Raw genomic sequence first — 15,805 nt, forward strand, 5'->3', positions numbered from 1 at the left:
ATTAGCTCTTATATTAGCGAGCTAACGTGTGGTTTGTCAGATTGTCCATTAAGCTACACAACAGCTACACCTGGCAGTTACTGGGTGTAAATATTTAGTAACAACGCCGGAGGCATTATGTTGTCGAGTTGTCCGTCTGTTCGTATCATTCTTGTGAACGTGATATCTCAGGAACGCCTGGGGGGGGATTTCTTCAAATTTGGCACGAACGTCCACTTGGACTCAAGGATGAGCTGATCAAAGGTCAAAGGTCAAGGTCATTGTGACCTCTTGTCCGTGAGATGTAAATGGCCGCAAGGCAGTAATTCTAGTTTTTCATTATCCATCCATCCATCTTCAACCGCTTATCCGGGGTCGGGTCGCGGGGGCAACAGCTCCAGCAGGGGACCCCAAACTTCCCTTTTTCATTATTATTATTATTATTATTATTATTATTATTATTATTATTATTATTATTATTATTATTATTAATAATAATAATAATAATAATATTATTATTATTACTATTATTATTATTATTATTATTATTATTATTATTATTATTATTATTAATAATAATAATAATAATAATAATAATATTATTATTACTATTATTATTATTATTATTATTATTATTATTATTATTATTTAAATATAATCCAAAAAAATCAGTCAGTGCCCACCGACCTATCCTAACCTTAACTATTCAAGATCAATGCCTAACTTTAACCATCTTGTGAGAGTTTCCCAACTCTCTGGGTTACCTTCTAGACACGACCTAAAATAGGGCAACTGTATTCAACCTGAGAGGCGAAATCCAGGGCGAAAAAATCCCTCCTCACTCCACCGTCGAGTTTGTGTGGTGAACAAATTTTAAAATTGAATTTAGTGATGTGTAAATGGCCACTTAGTAAACACTTGCTACGTTATAATGAGACTGGTGCTATTGTAATACTCCTTCCACCACTCATCTCAGCATTCACACTGTTTCTTTCTTTTTGTGCTGAGGTGAAACTCCGGGAAAGGATCACATGAAGCTCGCATATCGAGTGGGAGAGGGAGGAGACGGAAGGGGGAGGGAGGAGACGGAGGGGGAGGATGGAGGATGGAGGATGGAGGAGAAAGAGAGAGTTTAGCTGACTGTGTTGTGAATGCAGGGAGTAGACAAGCAGAGCGATTCTGACAGGCTGTGTCTGCACAGTTTGTTCTCCAATAGGCCCACACAGAGTCACCAGTGGGGTGCGCACACGCACGCTCGTACACTATTGGAAGTTGCACGCACACATAGACACCAGTCAGTCTCTTTGACACCCGTGCACTAATGCTGTTACACACAGTGTGTTGCAGGCTTACTTACCTACAAACACACACAGGCACACTTACAGTACAGACACACAGAGTGAGAAGAGAGAGGCGAGCCGAGCGGAGGAAAAGGGCTCGGTTTTGAACGCGTTCCTCCCGAGGCTTCAGTGCTGGGGGAAATGGAGCTATCATGACAAGGGATGAAAGAGCAACAATGGTTTCATCACTTTCCCACTGCACCGTGAAAACAGAAGCTTCTAGCGTTCTCATCCGCCCGTTAGGGAAAACATGCCGCGCATTATACCGAGAGGAAGGGAGGCTGGGGAGTGAGTGAGTGAGTGAGTGTGAGACAGGAAGGGACGGAGAGAAAGCATCCTCCCTCAGCAATCAATGAACCGCACAAACCCATATTGTTGAAACATCAGCACCAGATATTGACTATTTTTGATGGACCAAAGACAATAGTGTTTATTGATCCTGAAAATGTCCCCGTGTTCTGTTGACACTGTCCCTCTTCCCTTCTCTGGCTGCGTTGTCCTCGTGTCACCCCTGCCTTGGCCGCACCCTTCTCTCTTCCTCTGTTTTATTGCTTTTATGTTTTTTACCATTCCGCCCTCTTCCTCAACTTTTCTCCTTCCTGTCCTCCTGCTGACTTTCTCTCTCTCTCTTCTCCTCTCTAATCCCAACTTCCTGACTGGCCTTCTTTTAACCCTTACCTCTACATCCCACCACACCCGATCGTCTTGCATATAAATCCTTATAAGTACCTCATTTAACTACTGAAATCCCTTTACTTATTTTCTGATATATATCTGTGGTTTGTTTTGGCTTTTTGCTGGGGGGTTTTTATGCCTCAGCGCTGGCAACACCCTGAGACATCATGTTTTCGGGTTGTCAGTCCGTCCGTATGTCCGTACCATTCTCGTGAACACGATATCTCAGGAACGCCTGGAGAGAATTTCTTCAAATTTAAGATTAGATAAGATTTTGACGGTCAAACGTCAAGGTCACTGTGACCTCACAAAACACGTTTTTGACCACAACTCAAGAATTCATATGCTAATTATGACTCACACAAACGTCTAACTGGATAAAATGATGAAGTGATGACATTTTAAACAGACATGGATGTATTCTGCAACTTGACTTGTTAGCGGAGGCATACAACCACAAGGTGGTAATTCTAGTTTGTTTTGTTTTTACATGGTCACCAGAAGGACTATCAACATTTAACAGGAATCAGATTAAATAATAAAACACTATGCACAATCTTCATCATTTCTCCTGCTCCTCCTTTTCATCTCACCTTCTCCTCGTCTTCACTTTTCAGGGTGCAGTGATCACGCCAGCCATGGACCACACTATGTCCATGCAGCCTGCCAGCATGATGGGCCCTCTCGCCCAGCAGATGAACCATCTGTCCCTGGGCACTACGGGAAGTGTGAGTACTCCTCGCCGTTCTACAGTGAGCCGTGCACACATACCAATACACAAACGCCCCAAACACAAGCCCCTCTAGTCGCCATAATCCAGACGAGAGAACGTAAGCTTTACGAGCAGCGAGGAGGACTTGGAATTCTTAGGCTACATACAAGCTGCACCGTCAGACACAATACTCAGGGCTGGAAAAAGCTACCCTGTTATGCATGTTTTTGGGGAAAAACATCTGGATTATCATACAGTTGACAATGTGTATTTACAATATTTTCCACCAGCAGTTGGTATCATTGTTACGCCCCCCATTTAGTCACATCTGTAACCAAGCAAATATTTACAGGCATCTGTTATGCACTCATTAAATGCCCTGTCTTATCTATAGGTGCTATGTTTATTAGTACAGCTGTTGTGTTAATATTGATTTGTTCATTTAGTTTTCTGTGATCACTTTACTGCCAACAAGGGTAGCCATTATACTAGCTTAGCTGTCTGAGGCTGTCTTCACTGTTAATTTACTGTTGGGCTAACGGAGATATATTTCACTCCAGTGGACTCTGTGTGTGTATTTTCACTAGATTAATTACTGTGTTGTGCTTCCTATGGGGATCTGATGTGGATCTCTCACTGGTGATACTTTGTTTCTTCCTGGCATCATGGGTGTATTATGAGACAATGGGCCCCTGGACACAGACATGCAAAAGGCCCGACCACCTCTTCTACATATGAAGCAGGACACACAGACTTTAGAGTTGTTTAGCTACTCTTTGTAGTTATTTTGTGTCTCTTTGTGTTCATTTTGTGTCTCTTTGTGTTCATTTTGTGTCTCTTTGTGTTCATTTTGTGTCTCTTTGTAGTTATTTTGTGTCTCTTTGTGTTCATTTTGTGTCTCTTTATGTTAATTTTGTGTCTCTTTATGTTAATTTTGTGTCTCTTTGTGTTCATTTTGTGTCTCTTTGTAGTTATTTTGTGTCTCTTTGTGTTCATTTTGTGTCTCTTTATGTTCATTTTGTGTCTCTTTATGTTCATTTTGTGTCTCTTTGTGGTCTTTTTGTGTCTTTTTAGTCATTTTGTGTCTCTTTGTACTTGTTTTGTGTCTTTTGTGGTTGTTTGCCCCTTTTCATAGTTGCTGTGAGTCTCTTTGTAGTCATTTTTTGTCTCTTTGAGGTTGTTTTTGAGTCTCTTTGTAGTCATTTTTTGTCTCTTTGAGGTTGTTTTTGAGTCTCTTTGTAGTCATTTTGAGTCTCTTCGTGTTCGCCACACGTCTCTTTGAGTGACATTTTGTAGTTGAAGGCCAGGGGGGCCCCTGAGTCTGTGCCTGGTAGGCCCATTCAGTAATAGTGACATATAACTAATTTGACAATAAGTCTATACTTTTGTAAATCCATTGTTACAATACCTTTGATCTAACTCTTGTTTAGGGCATCTTTTTTTTGTCCAGTACTCCACAGTTTGACAGTTGCTTTTTGTAGAAACCTCAAAGGCCAGCTACAGTCTTCACCCTTTGTTAGAAGTGTGTTTAGCTCGCTGCGTAGCTGACACCACCTACAGTACACATAGTGAGGGCAGTACAATTACATTCGGTACATATGGCAGTAAAGGACTGATGCAAATACAGTATTATCTAATATTAATGTCTCTGTCAGTGAAGTTATGTTGGTTTAGTGAATTAATAATACAGCAATTTACACTGAAGTTCTGTATCTTTTGTTAAATACCATTAATACGGAAGCACGCTAACCAATTTCATCATAATGTGCTATTTACTAGATTGATAGTAGTATATTAAAAGTAGCATGTACACAGTTTCAGTTTATTAGGGGTCAATATAAACCTGTGACTATACTGCGTTCTCTTACACATAACATAACATATTTAAACGTATTTGTGGCATACCAGTGTAACAATGACAAATATGTAAAAGTCTACATCTGCTCTTTGAGACAGAAGGTTATATGTTGAAAGAGAAAACGGCAGGTGTCCGTTACACAGTAGGTTTGGGTCAGGACGACCAAACGGAGGCCTTTTATCTTTGGGGAACATTATTCATTTGCTCCTAAAACAAAGTACACATTGAGCAAAAGATGGATTTTACATTTCCTTTCAAGAAAGCCAACCCCTTCTTAGGCTGTCGCCACATGTGCTCTGCCGTGGAGCTGCCGTATCATTTGTTTTACACTGCATGCATTCACCGCCAGTTATTGAGAGAGCACGTTTCCTCCCTGATCTTCCACATTAAACAGATTTCCTGTGAAGTTTAACAGTGTGACAGGCCCCTCTGTTCTCCAACCGTCCTCACTTTCACCCTCTAATTTTCTAGTTTCGTTCCGACACTTTCTGCCTCCGTCGCTCTCTAAATCACACATCAAATCTATCACTCCATCAGTTTTCTTTATTCCACGCACACACACACACTCGCTTTACAGTCGCCGCCCCCCTGAACCAGGAACTCCCCCCTGTTTTAGGATCAAGTCGACTTAGAGGTGTCGCACAGTTCTGAAGCCTGACTTCCTGCCCTAACCCCGCTGCCCGGGGGCAGGCAAGCAGACAGCTTTGCTCCGGCGCTACGTTTGATCTCTGTGTGTGTGTTTGTGTGTGTGTGTGTGTGTGTGTGTGTGTATGATTGAAACAGTGCTGCATTGTACAGTTATCCCATGTGTTTCCAGGTGAGCTGTCAGCGACTGTGACGCCATGTTGGCTGTCAGGAATGCCCCCTCCCTAATCTGCCCCAGCTGTGCTAACAGCCAGGATTAGAGGCAGGCTAATCTATGATGATGGCTTCTGATGTTTGATGGGTTGTATTATAGGAGAAAGTGGGTTAAGATTTTTTTTTTTTACTTCTGGTTTACTCTCTCTCCGCCTCTCCCCTTTCTGCCTGCTTAGCTTTTCCTGAGGCGATGTGCTGTGTAGCATAACTTCTCTACGGCTGAACTGCACACACGGCATGCCACTCTTGATCATCAATGGGAACGGAGATGTGTTTCCTATAAAGCTCGTTCTCGAGCCAGATGTGAAAGTCCTTTCATAACGCCTGATTGAGAAGGCCTGTTAAAAGAGGGGTTAGGAACCAGCATCTGTAACTACCCGTGTAGTAAACTGGACTTGACACCACAGAGTACATTCCTCAAGTGTACACGCATGGCGGTGAGGTTGTTTTGATTGCCCCCGCCGGCCATGTGACTCAAACCGTCGCCACCGAATAGCACCTGCCGCGAGCGCTGTCTCCCAAAGTCAACAACTTATCACGACTCAGAATACTCTTGGCTGTTCCAGGACTCGCTGCGGCTGTTTGTGTATGGCTGTGGCTTTCTTCTCCTCTCCAAGAAAAGGAACCAAATGTTCCCGGTCCTCCGCCCAAAGCTGCGACGCTGGTGTGGTGACCGTAGCTTTTTTTCCGAGAACGCCGTGTTGTTTTGCAGCGGGGGATTCGGCACGGAGGGATAGGCCTGTTAAAAAGGAGTGGCAAGGGAAAACCTCGCCTCGTGCCGTCTGATGGTCACTGCTTTGGAATTTGGCTGCTTCGCCAGGAACTGTTCTGTTCTCAACTAGTGCTCTCCCAGCTCACTCTGGTGTCTTCAACAACTTGATTACAGAATGCTAAAGAACCTCAGGCTCACTGTTTATGGATGGCACACATAAACATGCCATCCGTGCTCCTCGCTGATTTATCTTACCATGTTTGGTGCATATTGCTCTCTTCCTGATTTATTCACTATCTCCGTGCTCTCACCACTTAGCAGGAGTCTATCTGTCATGCTTCGTGTTTGCTCATGCCTGTTAGATGCTGTGCACGTGTGTGTTGATGTGCACATGTCGGTGGCTCCGTCTGTGCGTGAGCGACATAGTGTCTGACATGACAAGAGGTGACCTTCCCTCTGTGTTCTCCATCCTCTTCCTGTCATGGCGTGTAGAACCCAGGTCTCTGTTGTCATGGTGACAGCGGTGACTGACAGCTTCTCTGTCCCTGGAAGACAGATTTGTGTGAAGCACTTCCCTCTATTATCTGGGCTGTTTCCCTTGGTTTTCAACAGGGAAGTAGTCTATAATACAGTATGTTATTCTACATTTCCATAACCTTGCATGGCTATATTTAACCTTTACTCACCCGGGGAAAGTTGACCGAGCACGCACTCTCTTCTCTCGTAGTAACACATGTTGACATCTGGGTGGTTCCCAGTACCACTGAGCAGTTACGTCCTTGCAGGACCTTGAAGGTAATTGTTAAGGGAGGGAAAAACATTTTTAACTTTAACAATGCATTTTGAATGTGTTGAAAGGGCTCGTAGCCAAGAAACTGTGGCGCAACAGTTGTGCCACTCTCCCGAATTCATTTTAATGTTCTGAATTTGACGTTTGCGGTTAACCTTTTGAATTTCAATATGTTCTCGATTTGTATGTGCATTAAATGCATCAGCTTACATTAAGCACCAGACTCTGCAGTGCAGTCAAATCTTCGCCTGAATCTCTGGATCTAGCTCATAAAGGACAGCAGTAAGTCCATGATACAGAGTTTACTGTTTACGGCATAATTCGGGTCTCTAAAAGCTGCAGTCGGTAACGTTGAGCAAATTATGATCAAAAGTTATTTTTATAAAACGGTCACTATATCCTGACAGTAGTGCATGAGACAGAAAAAAATCATGTCCCTCTGTGTCCTCCTAGTGCTCATAATTGCACCAGCGCAGGAACAAAAACAACCAATCAGAGCCGAGGAGTCACAAACGTTCTCAGTGATTGACAGCTGCTGAGAGACGGCTGTTTAAATATGCAAATGAGGCGTTGTCTTATTAAATATGTGCTAATTTGCCTACATTTCGAAGACAGAAATCTGAACATTGGATAAAGCCATGATCAAAATTCTTCTTTCAATTTGTTGACATATTAGAGTCAAAGGTTTTTACAGAGAGCATTTTGGATATCTCTTTTTGTCACAGAAAAAATATTGTTAACAGCCCTAAAAAAATCAATTTTCGCCATGTTTTTAGGAATGAACATGTTGTATAATTGAGGCTATGAATGATATATGAACAAACCGCTCAGTAAAAACCTCCAGAATATAGATAGGAATGAAACTGGGAAGTGTGGTGTATGTAAGTGCTACTGAAGTGGAGATTTGTGGCTCAGAGTCTGAGAAAAAAACTAAAAATATGTATTGTAAAATTCCTTACATTTTGCAAGACACTACAAAAACAAAAAAACTTAATTAATAGATATCCCCATGAAACTTCCCCACTTGATTACTGACATTAAGTAAATTATTTTTTGCATTTTCATTTTTCTTAAATGTTTAAATATGCAAATGAGGCATTATCGAACGCTAACTTTAAAGGAGTAAAATCAACACCTAAATGTGTATTTTGGATGTTTGCTTTCCATTAGTCTGAAAGAAGAAGACATGCTATGGAAGCAAAATAGCACAAAATCTCTAAATTGGCCAGTGCATGAAAAAACTATGTTTTTGCCTGGGGTGTCTCGCCTTGAAGGAAGATCTTTCTAGTATTTGAACTCAACTTAAAGCCACACTAATCAATATTTTTAAATAAACGATGAATCAAACAAAACCCGTGGATCAGAAGAATAATGTGAAACCATTGGCAGAACTGTATCGTGTCACTCGTGTCCCTCTGTGCGTGCATGACACAAAATTAGCAAAACTGCGTACCTTTAGTACTGAAAAAGTAAAATAGTAAACTGTAGAGGCCTACTGATAAGAATGTGTTTAAGGAAGTGATTAAAAAGATGACACTGATTCTGCCAGTATAAATCTCTGCAGGCGGAGTGTTAACAAAGCCTGGGGTCCCAGATATGGAGGGCTTTTCATGGTGAAGTGGCACAGCGCTGTGATTCACAGCCGCTGGTGTGCAGCTCCAATAGTTCCCATTGTGCTGGAGCCCCACAGCTACGATCAATAGTCATCAGAGCCCATCCCCACGCCGCTCTGCCATTAATAACCCACACTGAGTAGCTGGATGCTCGCGCCTTGACCAACTGTTATCCGCCACCTTGTAGACGATGCGACAGAAACAGCGCTTCAAAACAGAGGGGATGGATAGATGTGGAGGCTGAGTGACAGACGGAGAGGTGGATGAATCATTTGAACAATTTAAACATGCTACAACGTGTTATGCTACGTTCCACCGCTGCCAGGAAATGCCAGAGATTCCTCTTCTTGATTCGGAAGCTGAAAGTAGAAAGTCTTATTGAAACGCAGTCTCGCGGCAGTTTGTGAAATAGTCACAAAATGTATCTATTTGATTCTTGAGCACATAGACACGAATTCCCCGTTTCGTATTTTTTGTGCGTTTTCCTACAAATGTCCAGCAGCACATAACGCATGTGTCAATTTCCACTCCAGTCTTTTCAAAATAGAACTACTTAGTTAGGTTTAGGAAAAGATCGACTTGGTTAGGTTTAGGCAACAAAACTACTTTTAGGTTGAGGCGACAAAACTACTTAGTTAGGTTTAAGCGACAAAACTACTTAGTTAGGTTTAGGAAAAGATCGGCTAGGTTAGGCTTTGGCAACAAAACTACTTAGTTAGGTTTAGGAAAAGATCGACTTGGTTAGGTTTAGGCAACAAAACTACTTTTAGGTTGAGGCGACAAAACTACTTAGTTAGGTTTAGGCGGCAAAATTACTTAGTTAGGTTTAGTCAACAAAACTACTTAGTTAGGTTTAAGCGACAAAACTACTTAGTTAGGTTAAGTTAAATTTAAATTTGTGTCTATGTACATGAATCAATACATAAAATTTCTTGACTATTTCACGAATTGCTGTGCGACCGGACTGCTTATTCTATATTGTGGTACCAGAGCGGTTCCCTCTATGTTATAGCTTGTATATGTGTTTTCGTCCTTGCGTTGCTGCATTGCGGTGTGGATTTCTACTGTAGTTCTAGTTGTATGTCATAGAGAGTGATGGTGGAGAAGAGACTTAAGGAGTCTACTCACACCAGCCTCGTTAAGGAACTATTCAGGCCTCCCGTTCATCAAACATACGCACACGCCATCTGCTCCAGTCGCAGGTGTGTGTGTGTGTGTGTGTGTGCACAGATATGTGTGGCTGTGTGTGTGAGTGTGAGAGTGAAACACCATTTATTGCCAATTAGGGATGTTTTATATTGCCCAAACCTGTCCCCTGACTATGGACAGGGAAGTATTAAAAGAGTCGAAATTGGACAAAAATCATCTTTATCGCCATAGCAACCCAATTCACAGTAGCCGGGCTTGACACCCTCCCTGACTTGCCACACAGAAGCAGCAGCAGCAGCAGCGACTGCAGAAATATGCCCCGCTCAACCTGCCACATTAAATAGGTTAACTAATGGTTATGGTAGCAGGGAAAATATCTTATCTTATTAAATTTTCTTGTTGAATCTAATTTAAATTCCTTTCGCAGTCCTGCGGAGAAATATAACATTTCAAATGGACATCGTCCCTTTGACAGGGAGGTTTTGATATTGCTAATTATCTCCAGCTTCCCTTCATTTGCTTTCACGCGGCCCTCACAGGTGAGTCGACTGAATAAGTTAATGGGGAGGAGAGGCGAAGACTAAAAAGTCCCGGGCAAAATTGGTATGCATGGTTTGGATTCACCGGGGAGAAGGTCACTTCGACAACCTGATAGGGCCTTTTAGACAATAGCAGGTTGAGAAAGAGAGGGAGGGAGAGTGGGGGAGCAAGTGACAGGAAGGTGAGAGGGAAGAAGGGATGACACGGAGAGGTAATGTGGTAATGTGTCAGGAAGTCTGGATGCGCCGCCTCAACCAGTCCTGAGTGTGACAGCCCTGAAGGTGTGATAACCTTAAATTTGCGCGCGCGTTGCCCACACAGTCACATGCACGCTAACATCCATCCCAGGGCATCCTCCTGGCCGTGTGTAGCGACGGTGGGGGAGTTAATCACCCATGTCCATGGCCTTTAGCTGCTCTCATTAGGGGTGAGCGGTGGAGCCGTACCCGATCCATTAGCAACGCTGCCGGTAATGACACTTCACCAGCACCGCCGGGCCCACGGCCAAGAAAAGGCTCCGCAGCCCGGCGCAGCCCGGCGCAGCCCCTCCATTACCGCCTCCTACTGCATACTGCCGCCACGCTTTTTAGCACTAGCAGGGGGGGACTGAGAGGGAAAAAAATAAGACTGAAAGAAAGGGGATTGTACTTCCCTTTTTTTTTTTTTTTTTCTCCTTAGTCCGGAAAAGCAGCAGGAAGACGAGGGGGGGGGTGGAGAGGCAGCCTGGTGGCTTTTATCCGGGATCACATCCGTTGGCGCTGTACTGCAGCATTATCGTTCCAAGCCTCTTTGTCTTTGTCTGTCTCTCACACACACACATGTATGTTCCCAGCTGCACTCATACATCCACATGCACAGTCGGACACACAAATAGTGATCTTTTTTATGCACAGGCATGCGCTAATTAAAAAGAAGCACACACACGCACACTGGCGGATCAGGCTGACACACGTGTTCACCTCACGCACACACATGTATTCACAGCAAGTCCCCAGAAAGAAAAAAAAAAAAAAAGCCTCACACACAAAGTGCCGTGTCCTCATTCATATTGCATGTGAAAGCCCCGTGGCTGTCATGTAACCCAACTTGTGTCACGTCTGTAAAATGGCCATCATGGGGCGAGCTAGCACCCAGTTAAAAGCCGGGCCGGGCATGTCTAAAGGAATATAGGCCACAGGCAACAGACCTCCTGCTTTCTCTTTCCTCCCCTCTCTCTCTCTCTTCATCCTCTTCAACTTTTCTCTTTTTTTGTATTGTTTTATCTTCTCCTCAGCTGTGGCCTGGTGCATTTTGCCTGCCTTGTGAAGTCTTGGTGGAACAGCTGGACACCTCTTCCTCCTCCTTCTCCTCTGTCTACCTCACATAACTCTCTTCTGCCTCTCCTCTGCTCTGTCGAGAGTGCACACTCTCATTCTTTTAGCGCCCTCCAAAGGACGCTGAGAGCACAGCAAGCTCACATTCCCAGTGGTTTCGGGAGGATAATTGCAGCGAATGAGACTTCCAGGGAATTGTGATATCAGTGTTGGATGTCTGAAAAGTCCCATTTCGGATTAACATATGTCAGAAATGTGTGTGTTGCATGTAATATCTGTGTTTTGTGATGTGTGCAGCAGGGATTTTGATATGCGTTTGTCTTCTGTTTGTGTTCCAGTACATGACTGCTGCAGCTGCCGCGCCGCCTATGCAAGGGACCTACATTCCCCAGTACACTCCTGTGCCTCCAACAGCCGTCCCTGTCGAAGTAAGACTCACACGCATGCACGCCGTGCTCGCTAATAATCGAAAATCTGTCCAGGTTTACCCAAAGGAGGACGTCATCACTCCTCGCTAGCTCCACTCGCTTCGTCATTTCTAAACCTGCTCTCACCACATCAACAGACCAAAACAGTCGTTAAATAGACGGATAACATTTCGAAGCGCGCCGTAAATTGCTCGTATTCTCTCCGAACAAATGGGCCTGGCACCGCCGGCGAATAACAAGGGTGGAAAACTGCAAGCAAAGCAGGATGAGTCAGAAGTTTTATAGTATTTTTGGGAAAGACATTTGAAGTGCAGGACAGACTTTGTCACTTCTTCGGCGGGCTGTCTGAGCTCCTTGGCAGGTTCGGGCAGTCCAGCCGTGAGAAATGATGAACGCGGAAAGCGGGCGGGTAGGCCGGCGAGGAGAGCGGGACGGCTGTCTGGCGGCTGACAGCGCCGTCGTATTCAGATGGACTATCAGTCGTGTATCGGATGACAGCAGCTGAAGTGAGACACAGTGCCGGCGGTGCTGTCTCTCTCTCTCTCCCTCCGCAGCCGGTCCGGGCTGGTAGGTAGCTGGAACACACACATCCGTCAGCCACGGAGCTCTGGTTAGCCCAGCAGCCACGGACAATGACAGTTTCCCCTGACAGACCCATTAGTCGCTCCTCCCCTCCTTTCATACCTCCCTCCTCTGAAAGTTCCTCATGAAGGAGTGGGGATGGAGGAGAGAGATGTAGTTGTAGTGTAGCCCATGGCGCCTCTTACCTATTTCATCCTCAGCGTCGTCCTCTCAATGCCAGCGTCAGCGGCGGGGTGTATATCACTGCATCAGCCAGTGACTGGAGGGCTGATGTATGGACAGGACGCCATATCCTTGAGAGCTTGTTAAAGGTGATTGAGATGGCTCAATGATGGGGACTATCGGTAACGCTAGACACATAAAAAAGGGCTAAGAGGCTGTTGTGATGAATTCAGTGCACATGGCCATCTTTTTACCTAAAAACAGATGTAAAAGTCTGCAAGCAATTTACCACATGTACTGAAAGTCTCTTTTATTATTCATACATATTTGACACTTATACACTAATCCCTGTGTATTTTATTCAACCATTTGGTTCTCAATATTCATATTCAATATAATGCGATCTCTTAAAGGGGAGATCATTTTCCAAAGACCCCTCATAATCGTAACACAGATTAAACATAATGCTTACTACCATTTGTACTATTAGATGCCATTGGAACTATTTGTATTCTAAAACTTTTCAACCTAAATACTTCAGACCTGTTTGATAGTGATAAACAGAAACACATTTCAATCTGAATCATGTTAACACCACTTTGTTTTGCCCTGGTGCTTTGTAATCAGATCGCTTTAGCTTGGCCGGCTTCATGGCTTCAATCTCTAGCACCTGAAGACACGTGACACATTTTGGTCTCCAGTCGCCGTCGCTCGATATAACTGTCATGACGTGATGTTTCACAATCATATCAGAGTTTCTATTGGCCCAAAGCTAACGTGGGTGGTAGTAATGAACATAATATGTTTCTTTTATTGGCGCAAATGGTCCCCATCTGTAGTTACGTATGTGCTTTTTAATGATACAGCACAATTTTAATAATTTATAGCAAATTATTTTGCGGACCCCCCACTTTGAGAATCACAGGCTGAAGTAACTTAATTGTTATATAAAAGACAAACAATCTTCGTATTCTTCTTACAATGCTGTATCGCATTTGAATGAAATGTTCAAATTCAAAACAGCAATTTTTGTATGGCTGCACCTTTACTCTAACCTGACCCGCCATCTGAGAAGCCGTCATTGAAAATACTCTGCAGGTGATTGGATGAACCATATGTCAATCAAACTCTTGCCGAAGCCAGTCGGGAGAAGAGCGAAAACAATGTTTTCCATCGAGAAAATCCTTTAGTGCCGTTCTTTGATCTTTCAGTGAAGAAATAGTCTCCAGTTCTGATATAACTGATGCTATTGCCACTACGCTAACCTCTACAAACAGACGCCACTCCGTACACACCTAAGCCACGCCCGTAGCTGCCAGTAGCTCCTCACAGGACACTGATTGGTCCGTGGCCTGGCTTGCCAGACACAAACGCATTACTTGAAGCCTGGCGAGATGGATTTTTGTGTTATATGACATCGCGAAAATCCAAGTGCTGTGCAAGGTAAACGTTGCTGTGCATAAATGGAAAAATTCTAGGTGTCTCCGCCATTATTTGATATGCATTTGTGACAGGCAGTATATTGGCACCCTGGGATGGAAAAGTTTCATATTTGAAATGAAGTTCTGTGGGAGTGAGAATTGCTTATCTATGAGTTCAGATTAATGGACCTGTCAGTCTGAGAAGTTAATAATCACAACAGTTTTATTTGATCTACTTTTGTGTCATGTCAAAACAGTTTTGTTTATTATATTATATATTATTATTTATTATTTTTAGTCTGTAGTTAGACCGTTGGTTTGGGTCAAGAGAAGGACACGCAATAGTGCACAGAGTATTTACAGAGTAAAAGTAGTAGAAGTCGATTCAGTACTTTTCAGCAGGAAGTGTCGAGCTTTGCAGAGAGGTGCTTGTTAAAGCTCCGAGCTGACACATTTCCTGCCGTGTGTGTCCTCAGGGAGTGGTGACGGACAACTCCCCCCAGACAGTGGCTCCCTCGTCACAGGATGTGACTGGCCAGCAGCAACAGATCCAGGTGGACAGTGCTGCCGACCATGTTCCTGCTTACTCATACCAGTCCAAGTAAGTCCAGCAGTGAAGCATGTCAACCGTTTTAACATGGCAACATTTTATTATTTATTATTAATCTTTTTTATTAGTTATGATGATTATTTTTCAGATTATTTTTATTTTAAACATAAGCATGAGGTGTGGGCGATATGACAATATATGATTTGAGATAATATAAATTTGTTGAGATTTTGCCATACCTTTTATACAAAGGTATTTATCCTTTTATTATCTCTGTGTGTATTAGGTCATGTTGCAAATCATATTCATCATTTATGGTCATATTGGATTTTTATATTTTGCAAACATGTAATGAAATAATGCACTGTTTATGTATATCAGGTCATTATGTAGTCTAACACATAAAGTCTGTCACCAATACACCCTAAGTAAATCACACTTGTATAGGCAGGCTTCCTGTCTGTGAAGTATTTGGTGAACTGGATTGATATTATCATTCAAAATATGTTTTTGAGATGTTTTGTAATTATAGTAATAAAGTTATTTGCCTTTGACAACTAGTCCACAGATTTGACTGTTATCAGGCCATTAAATAGGCATTATCGGTCGCTATTAGCACCATAGATGTGGGTCAGTAGGGGCCTACTACGTCTATTTTTGTTGAAAAAGTGAAAGCGAAACTTAAAGGGGAACAACGCCCATTTTCAAAATTCACACATGTTATTCGTATGGTCCAAGACAGTCCAAAAAATACTAGTAAACATGAAAAACTCTCTCCCAAATCCAAAAACTAGAGTGCTAAAACTCAAACTTGTGATGTCATAGGGTATAAAGTCTGGAGCTGCTCCATAGACGATGAATTGGGAGAGATGATGTAGATGACACTGAGAGCACTCAGGGGAATGATCTGAGTATATGGCAACATTTTCTGTTTCACAATTGTCAACACTACAATAGAATAAAGCTCATTTGAGTATAAAAAAAGAACACAAACATCTGTGGGTCCATAAATCAGTCTCCTATTCATTGTCTATGGAGCAGCTGCACACTTTATACCCTATGACATCAGAAGTTGGAGACTTACTTCTCTGGTTTCTGGCTTTGAGAGAGAGTAGCTCATGTT

General features: G+C 43.1%; 1 protein-coding gene across 7 annotated transcripts in view; it reads left to right on the forward strand.

The window, feature by feature from the left end:
* rbms3 (RNA binding motif, single stranded interacting protein) overlaps nt 1–15,805 on the forward strand; it is a 345,383-nt gene that overhangs the window by 319,970 nt on the left and 9,608 nt on the right. For all 7 annotated transcript variants that reach the window (XM_074613699.1, XM_074613700.1, XM_074613706.1 and 4 more), the window contains 3 exons: nt 2,612–2,722; nt 11,878–11,967; nt 14,609–14,733. In XM_074613699.1, the coding sequence (XP_074469800.1) occupies nt 2,612–2,722; nt 11,878–11,967; nt 14,609–14,733 (326 nt within the window). The remainder of the gene's footprint in view (nt 1–2,611; nt 2,723–11,877; nt 11,968–14,608; nt 14,734–15,805) is intronic.

The sequence above is a fragment of the Sebastes fasciatus genome, chromosome 17 (assembly GCF_043250625.1).
Source record: "Sebastes fasciatus isolate fSebFas1 chromosome 17, fSebFas1.pri, whole genome shotgun sequence".
Lineage (NCBI taxonomy): Eukaryota > Metazoa > Chordata > Actinopteri > Perciformes > Sebastidae > Sebastes > Sebastes fasciatus.